The sequence below is a fragment of the Diospyros lotus genome, chromosome 5 (genome assembly GCF_014633365.1).
Source record: "Diospyros lotus cultivar Yz01 chromosome 5, ASM1463336v1, whole genome shotgun sequence".
NCBI lineage: Eukaryota > Viridiplantae > Streptophyta > Magnoliopsida > Ericales > Ebenaceae > Diospyros > Diospyros lotus.
The window spans coordinates 20272464-20281525 of record NC_068342.1 but is presented as its reverse complement, the minus strand read 5'-3'; the positions used below and the strand labels follow the sequence as shown (position 1 = coordinate 20281525).

Below are 9062 nucleotides of genomic sequence, written 5' to 3'. Positions count from 1 at the left end.
TAGGTAGGCACTTTCTTAATCCTTCGTTCTCTTTTGGGTCATATAAGGGGTCTTTAAAGTGAGTTATAATGGTTATCTTACTTTGAGTAAGGGACACTCTTTGCAATGCAGTCTTCCTATCACTTTTTGGGCTACCAGGAGACTACTTGGTGTTCGTACCTAGCCTTACCACTATAAAGTGAATCCGTTTGTGCACCACACTTGTGGTTCACTCACTAGAAAGAGAATGATAATTATAGGAAGCTAGATCAGAGCTTTCAGGGTGAAGTATCCCCTCAAACCCCCTCTAGAAGTTAGGCGAAGTAAGAATCGGTGCTTTAATTCTGATTTTGAATTGCTAAATTTGGGTCCCCATACTATAGCAGGTGGTGAATTAGAGAGGCTGACAGCCCTTATTAACAACGGAGTAGTCTAAGATAGGAAGGAGGGGGAATACGTGTGTATAATTCAAATGTAGTTATTTTTAACAGCAAAAAGCTAAAGAAAAGAAAATCGGAAGTGTTATGCGGAGGATGATTTAAACCTTCATTGCAAGGCTCCATAAATAGAGCTAGAGTCTAACATAAAATCAGATACATCCCTTATTCTTAGGCATGACTAACAACATCCTAATTTTAAAAACAGATGCAACAGTATCCTAAAGACTAGGTCATAACAAACTTCTAAAGACTAAGTCATCCATTCCAAGTTATAGCTATTTAGACACGTTTTTCCATTGCATGTGTTTGTAAACCTCCAGCTTTTTTGCAACTGCAAAGGCATCAAATGCCAACAAACTCCTCCTTAACTTTGTGGTTGCAATTTTACTCTTTCCATTTTTTGTGTTGGTCCCCTGTTGTTCACCTCCATGTGAATCCCTTCTTAGTTGAAGGAAAGTATTCTTGATATTCTGCACTAGTAGTATATGTAAACTTTGAACTTAAATCTTTATTTGAAGGCTCCTCCTCCTCCAATGGATTCAAAGCAAAACTCTTATCTTTTTTCATGATTTTAAAGGCTTCTCTACCTCTTACATCTATTATTATGCAGCATTTGCCCTCAAATAGGACCTTGTAACCATTGTCAAGCAACTGGCTAACACTAAACAAGTTTTTTGCAACTTCAGGAACATATAAGACATTCCGAACAAGTTTCAAACCTTTGCGACATTGTATAGCAACTGTTCCTTCACCCTTCACGGCAATTTGGCCTCCATTTCCAATTGTAACTCGAGAAATTGTAGATTTGTAGAGCTCTCTAAAGAGTCTTTTGTTGTTTGTCATGTGGTGTGTGGCATCACTATCAATGAGGTAGCTTTTTGATGAGCAACATTTTAAATTTGTGGTTGCTGCTGTAAACAACTCCTCTATCTCCTCCTCATGTTGGTCAGCAGCAGCTCTAGCTTCTCCTTCTTGTTGTTGTGATATGCACACAATTTTGATGTGACCCAATTGACCACATTTGTTGCACTTTATATCGGGCCTCCACCAACACTTGTGTTGTGGATGATTGGTTTTTTTCCACTATGAGCAAGGTGAATAATTTCCACAATTGTTGTTTTCAGCATTTGCAAGTTTCTTGTTGTGATTCCTAACTTTTTTTTCACCAGTGGGCCTTGTTTGTGCCTGCAAAGCTCCTTCGACGGCTCCTTCTTTCCTTATAAGCCTTCTTGGTTCTTGAGCTTGTAAAGCATTAATTAATTCTACTAAGGAAATGCTTGACAAATCTTTAGTATTTTCTAGAGAAGATATGGTGACTTCATACCTCTCTAGAAGTGTAACAAGTATTTTCTCAATGATTCTTTGATCAGGAAAATCCTTACCTAACAACCTGACTTTGTTAGCTAGGCTAAGCAACATGTCAATGTACTCTTTCACAGTTTCTGACTCCTTTATTCTTTGCATTTCAAACTCTCTAATCAAGTTTAACACTTACATAGTATTCACTCATTCATTGCCTTGGTATTCCTCTTTGAGATAATCCCAAATAGCTTTTGCTGAAAGCAGGTTCATGATTTTTATAAAAATATTAGGAGAAACAGCAACATACAAGTAGGCCATGGCTTTAGCCTTCCTTGTCTTCCTCTCCTTGTGAATCCTTATTTGGGTCACAATTAGATTGTCCGGCAAATCAACGACTTCGTAGTCTACCTCAATTCCTTCCCAAAGATCCTGTGCCTTGAGATGGACTTTCATTTTGATAGCCCATACTTGATAGTTACCGGCATTCTGTGACTTGATTCTGCTTCCATTTTTGTAGATTGTTGGCTTGAATTTGAGTGTTTGTGAATGTGTTTTTGGGGTTCCTCACAGATCCCTCAAGATATATAGGCTCTGATACCAATTTGTAGTTATTTTTAACAACATAAGGCTAGAGAAAAGAAGATCGGAAGTGTTATGCGGAGGATGATTTAAACCTTCATTGCAAGGCTCCATAAATAGAGCTAGAGTCTAATAGAAAATCAGATACATCCCTTATTTTTAAGCATGACTAACAACATCTTAATTTTAAAAACAGATGCAACAACATCCTAAAGACTAGGTCATAACAAACTTCTAAAGACTAAGTCATCCATTCCAAGTTGCAGCTATTTAGACACGTTTTTCCATTGCATGTGTTTGTAGACCTCCAGCTTTGTTGCAACTGCAAAGGCATCAAATGTCAACAGTCTGAAACAGGAAGGAAGGGGAATACATGTGTATAATTCATATAGTAAGAATAGCTATGCTACCACTACTAACAGCTACTAGAACTCATAGCAGCTACTGCATAGCAGATACTGCTACTACTACTAGTACTGATAGTTACGACTACTACTACTACTAACTGTTAGCTACAAGCATGGTACTGCCCTTATTCTATTCATTCCTTACGTCAAGAATAGCGAATAGGGAATGATCTTCATCCTTTCTTTGCTTTCAGAGAGTTAAGGAAGATTTCATGGTGTATTCTTGTACATGCTACAGTGCATACAAAAAGCGAAGCGAAGAGTTGAGTTTCAGGGGGAAGTATCCCCCCGAACCCACTCTATTCTAACATTTGAGAAATGAGAGAGTTACTTTCTAACTTTATAATTCTAATTATATTTTTCTTCTATTATTTCATGTATGTTATAAATTTTACTATAGCAAAAATACTCTTACGTTTACTCTCCAACTTATTTTCTTCTTCTTGAATGGTGAACTACCCAACATTTGATTGTCTATCGGTGTCTCTATCTCTTATTCAGCAATGGTTTAACTATTCTTGTAACGCCCGTAAATAGCTATTAATTTAATTTTGGGGGTAATTGGGTTTAAGAGAAATATCAAAATAATTTGTGGTGGTTAAATAAAATTAAATTAGGTGATTTTAAGGAAATAAGAATTTAAGATAATTAATTTAATTATTTTAGGAATTTCTGGAATTACAGAAAAATTAAAATAAATTTAATTGTGGGATTTTCAGAAATTTCGGGTGTTAATGTAATTAATTAAGTGGGTGTTAGTGTAATTAATGGAAACTTAAGGGTGCTGGAGTGAATCACGGAAAAGCCAAAAATTCACCTTAAATATAACTTAAATCCTATATAGGTTGAATAGGCTTGCGGGCGCGAGCGGTTGCGCGCGAGGGCGACCAGGCTGTGGACGCGGGATCGAATCCGCGGGCAGGCGTGCGAGGCTGAGGAATTTTGGCTGATTTAATTTAGCCTTGACGTCAAAACGACGTCGTTTTGATAGAGGCTGTGGCCTCCCCCAGCGGCCTGCTGCGCGCTGCCACGTGGCGCCCCCTCCCTTGCTCACTTTCGGCCGAATTTTTAAGCCCGATTTCGGGCGTAATTTTTGCAGTTCGAGCAGTGGGAAATTACAGAGAAAAAAACATCAGCGTGCGCGAGGGAAATTGAGGAATTTGGGCTTCAAAAATTGGATTAAACTCCGTTTAATCCCTGATTTAATTATCCAGGTATGTACCTCAGCTAGTAATTAATATTTTCTGCGGTTGAAATTTCATTTGGGGCCCAATTTTATTAATTTTGTCAATAAATGGAATATTGCAGTTGGTATAACTTTGACCGTGTTTGGTCAAATTGAGCTTAAGGCTATCTCCGGAAAGGCAAGTTCTATACACCCTCATTGTCGATTCTTTCGATGTCAATTTATTTGGCCTCCCTTCGTTAGATTTGGCTGTTAATAAATTATGGAATTTAATCGGTGTGTTTAATAATTTAATTTATTAACCTGGTTTCGAGGGTATTAATCGTTGGTTGCCTACGGGGGTTTGTATCACCCCCAATCCTATGGGAATGATGTTGTACTCACCCAGGGCTAGGTTCTTAGCTGTCGGGTATTATTATGGATTTTCGGTTATTTATTGGCTAGAGCGGTTGGGCAGTGGGGGCAAGGGTTAGCCATTCGGTGACGGTGAAACTGTTGTATGGTCTATTTTAGGCCGTCAGATGGTCTCTCCTGGTCACTAACCGCTGACCGGTGTCAGGCACTGCTAACTGTACACCAAGGCTGTTAGGTAGAGTTAGAGTGTCAAGTCGTGTCCTTAATTTCGAAATGCGTTCTAATTGATTTTGGTTATGTAGGACTCATGGACGCACGTCGTGGACGAGGTCGTGGTAGACCACCGATGCGAGGTAGAGGGCACCTTGTTCCTACTCCAGAGGTATAGGCGACAGATACAGGAGATGAGAGACAGCCAGGGCCTCCGGACATGCAGGAGACATTGGCAGGTCTTCTATGGGCCGTGGACGTACTGGCGGCATCTCAGTTACGTCAGGAGCGCAGTCGCGATGGTAGGACCGCTACGGCCCAGGCGTCACATTCAGGTACACCGGGAGCAGGGGACAGTTCTAGTGCCGCATTACTTAAAGACTTTATGGCCCTACGTCCACCAGAGTTTAGTGGAGGTGCCGACACGACAGAGGCCGAGGATTGGCTATTGGCTGTGGAGAAGCATCTACGATCTATAGGCTGTGCAGAGGCCCATAGAGTTCAACTGGGGACCTTCTTGTTGCGAGGAGACGCCGAATGATGGTGGGAGACCACCAGACAGCGATATGGTGATGGAGGCCCGACATGGGCACAGTTTGTCGCGGCATTTAATGAGACTTATATACCGGCTTGGGTTAGAGAGCAGAAGGTGTTCGAGTTTGTTGACTTATAGCAAGGAAGCAAGACAGTCACACAGTACGAGACTGATTTTGTGGCGTTATCTCGTTATGCTCCAGAGCTAGTGACCCCTGAGTCTCGCAGAGTCAGCAAGTTTCAGAGGGGGCTACGACTAGAGATTCGTCACGCCATGGCTGGTATCGAGGCACCCGACTTTCCTATGGCTGTACAGCGGGCCCACGCAGTGGAGCGAGACCGATTAGAGGCTCGATCAGATCAGTCAGTCATGAAGAGTGCTGGGAGTAGCGGTAAGAAGAGGAAGTGGGATACGGGCAGTAAGAGTTTTGGGCTTCCACAGTGCTGACAGTGCGGACAGAGACACCAGGGTCAGTGCCGGGATGTTCGTCGGGACGTGTGTTATCGTTGTGGTCAACCGGGACATTTGAAGAGGGACTGTCCACAGGGGCCCAGACCGGCTACACCGGCCCCACCAGCTACACCGGCCACAGGGCAGGATGTCATTTGCTTTCGTTATGGACAGAGGGGCCATCGTTCGAACGTGTGCACCCAGCCACCACAGATTGGAGGGCCACGGATGGGAGGTGTGGGACCCAGACCAGCTCAGAGACAGTTTACACCTAGGGCACCAGGTCCAGGAGCACCACTACCCCTTCCAGTAGCACAGCGCCCAGGGCCTACAGAGAGAGTACAGATGCAAGGGAAAGCGTTTGCGGTGACAGCCGCCGAGGCAGCTGAGGGCAGTGATACGGTACAAGGTATACTTTCTCTTCATGGCCACGATGTACGTGCTTTATTTGATACAGGTTCTACTCACTCTTTTATAGCACCCCATTTGTTGCATAAGATCCCAATCTCGTGTGCCCCCTTACCATATGATTTATCTGTTTCGACACCGGGAGGGATGGTATTGTTGGGAAGTGAGATGGTCAGGGATTGCGAGATAGGGATTCATGACCAGGTATTTTTAGGAGATCTTATTGTTTTGGCGATTCAGGATTTTGATTTACTGTTGGGTATGGATTGGCTCTCACGGCACTATGCTCGAGTTGATTGTCGTCGGAAGGTAATTTCATTTGAGCACCCGGAGAGACCAGTTGTTACATACCGGGGTGTAAAGCCTGTGGTGACTACGCCGATGATATCGGTTATGCACGCCGAGAGGCTTATATGACGTGGGTGTGAAGCTTATTTTGCATTTGTAACCGTGATAGCTGGGGAGAAGAAGGAGTTGGCTGCCTATCCTGTGGTGCGAGACTTTCCAGATGTGTTCCCAGATGAGTTGTCAGGACTACCACCGCACCGGGAGATTGATTTTGCAGTCGATCTGTTGTCAGGTACGCAGCCTATTTCCAAGACTCCTTACCGTATGGCTGCTAATGAATTAAAAGAACTTAAGGTGCAGTTGCAAGATCTTTTGGAGAGGGGGTTTATTCGACCGAGCACATCGCCATGGGGGGCTCCAGTATTATTTGTGCGTAAGAAAGATGGGTCTATGCGACTGTGTATAGACTACCGGCAGCTTAATCAGGTAACAATTAAGAATAAATACCCCTTACCCCGTGTGGATGATTTACTAGATCAATTGCGTGGTGCATCAGTGTTTTCCAAAATAGATTTGCGGTCAGGTTATCATCAGGTGCGAGTCAGAGATGAGGATATTGCGAAGACCGCATTTCGTACACGTTACGGCCATTATGAGTTTGTGGTCATGCCATTTGGGCTGACCAATGCACCTGCGGTATTTATGGATCTGATGAATAGAGTATTCAAGGAATATTTGGACTCTTTTGTCATAGTTTTCATTGATGACATCCTAATTTATTCACCGAGCCCTAAGATACACGAGGTACATCTGAGCGTGGTTTTGCAGAAGCTCAGAGAGGAGCAGTTATATGCCAAGTTTTCGAAATGTGAGTTTTGGCAGACCCGAGTGGTATTCTTGGGACACGTGGTCTCAGGTGAGGGTATCTCAGTAGACCCAGAAAAGACTAGAGCTGTGATGGATTGGCCGAGACCGATGACAGTGACGGAGATTCGGAGTTTTCTTGGCCTTGCCAGTTATTATCGACGATTCATAGAAGGCTTTGCACGGCTTGCATCACCCATGACGAAGTTGACAAGGAAAGGCGTCAGATTTATTTGGGACGAGTCTTGTGAGAGGTCTTTCCAGGAGTTGAAGCGGCGTTTGACTTCGGCACCAGTACTGACGATACCCAGGTGTGGTGAGTTATTTACTATATATAGCGATGCCTCGTATGCAGGGTTGGGATGTGTTTTGATGCAGGACGGCCGAGTGAATGCTTATGCATCCAGACAGTTGAAGAGGCACGAGGAGAATTACCCTACACATGATCTGGAGTTAGCGGCCGTAGTGTTTGCTTTGAAGATTTGGAGGCATTATCTTTAAGGTGAGAGAGTCCAGATATATACAGATCACAAGAGTCTCAAGTATTTATTTTCTCAGAAGGAACTTAATATGAGACAACGCCATTGGTTGGAGCTGCTTAAGGACTATGATTGCGAGATCCTCTATCACCCAGGTAAAGCCAATGTGGTAGCAGATGCACTAAGTCGCCGTGGAGCATCAGTTGCAGCTATGATGGTGCAGGAGTGGTTCTTATTGGAGCAGATGAGTGATCTTACTATCTCAGTGGCATCAGATAATCCTACACTCTATTGTGCTGCCATGAGTATCCATTCAGATCTTGAGGATCAGATTCGCGATCGACAGCGACAGGATGTGGAGCTTGACGCGATTATGGCTGATATGGAGAGATTTGGGCCATTAGGGTACAGCCAGAGGGACGATGGTTTGCTATTGTTTCGTGGGCGGATTTGTGTGCCGAGTGACAGTGATATTAGGCAGAGGATCCTAGAGGAAGCTCATCGTTCTCCCTATACTATCCACCCTGGGGCGACTAAGATGTATCAGGGCTTACGGCGCCAATATTGGTGGAGCGGCATGAAGAGGAGCGTAGCAGAGTTTGTATCTCGATGTTTAGTGTGTCAGCAAGTCAAAGCTGAGCACCAGAGGCCCGCGAGATTGTTACGACCTTTATCTGTGCCGGAGTGGAAGTGGGAGCGCATAGCTATGGATTTTGTCTCAGGATTGCCACGATCTATTCGGGGGTACGACTCGATATGGGTAATTATTGATCGATTGACCAAATCAGTGCACTTTCTACCTGTCAAGAAGACCTATCCTATTCATCGACTGGCCACGTTATACATTGACGAGGTGGTGAGACTGCACGGAGTCCTAGCTAGCATTGTGTCAGACAGGGATCCTCGATTTACCTCACGATTTTGGGAGGCATTGCAGAGTGCTATGGGGACCCAGTTGACTTTCAGTACAGCCTTCCACCCTCAGACTGACGGGCAGTCGGAGCGGACCATACGGACTTTGGAAGATATGCTCCGCGCCTGTGTATTGGATTTCTATGGGAGCTGGGATGACCATTTGTCGCTAGTGGAGTTTGCCTACAATAATAGCTTCCAGCCAGTATTAGGATGGCACCATTTGAGGCGTTGTACGGGCGACCATGTAGATCACCGCTTTGTTGGACCGAGATTGAAGAGCGAGCATTGCTCGGACCGGAGTTAGTAGAGCAGACGTCAGAGAAGATCCAGTTGATTCGGGCTAGGATGAAGGCAGCTCAAGACCGTCAGAAGAGTTATGCTGACAGACGACGCCGGGATTTGGAGTTTGAGGTGGGTGATCATGTTTTTCTTCGGGTTATGCCGAAGAGAGGTGTTCGACGCTTTGGAGTATCTAGCAAGTTGAGTCCTCGCTATGTGGGACCGTTTGAGATATTTGAGCGAGTCGGACCGTTGGCTTATCGATTAGCTTTACCCCCTCAGTTAGCCCACGTACATGATGTCTTTCATGTTTCTATGCTTCGTAAGTATGTGGCAGATCCCGGGCATGTTATTGATTATCATCCTCTCGTGGTGCAAGAGGATGCG

The 9062-nt window shown here is 44.2% G+C and overlaps 1 protein-coding gene across 1 annotated transcript; it reads right to left on the bottom strand.

Annotated features, from left to right (window-relative positions):
- Positions 1 to 839: 839 nt before the first annotated feature.
- On the bottom strand, positions 840 to 2174 carry LOC127802144 (uncharacterized). The gene is made up of 3 exons (XM_052337840.1): positions 2029 to 2174; positions 1605 to 1893; positions 840 to 1502 (listed from the first exon to the last, which is right to left on the bottom strand). The coding sequence occupies exons 1-3, from the start codon at positions 2172 to 2174 to the stop codon at positions 840 to 842; spliced, it is 1098 nt and encodes a 365-aa protein (XP_052193800.1).
- Between the last annotated feature and the right edge of the window lie 6888 nt (positions 2175 to 9062).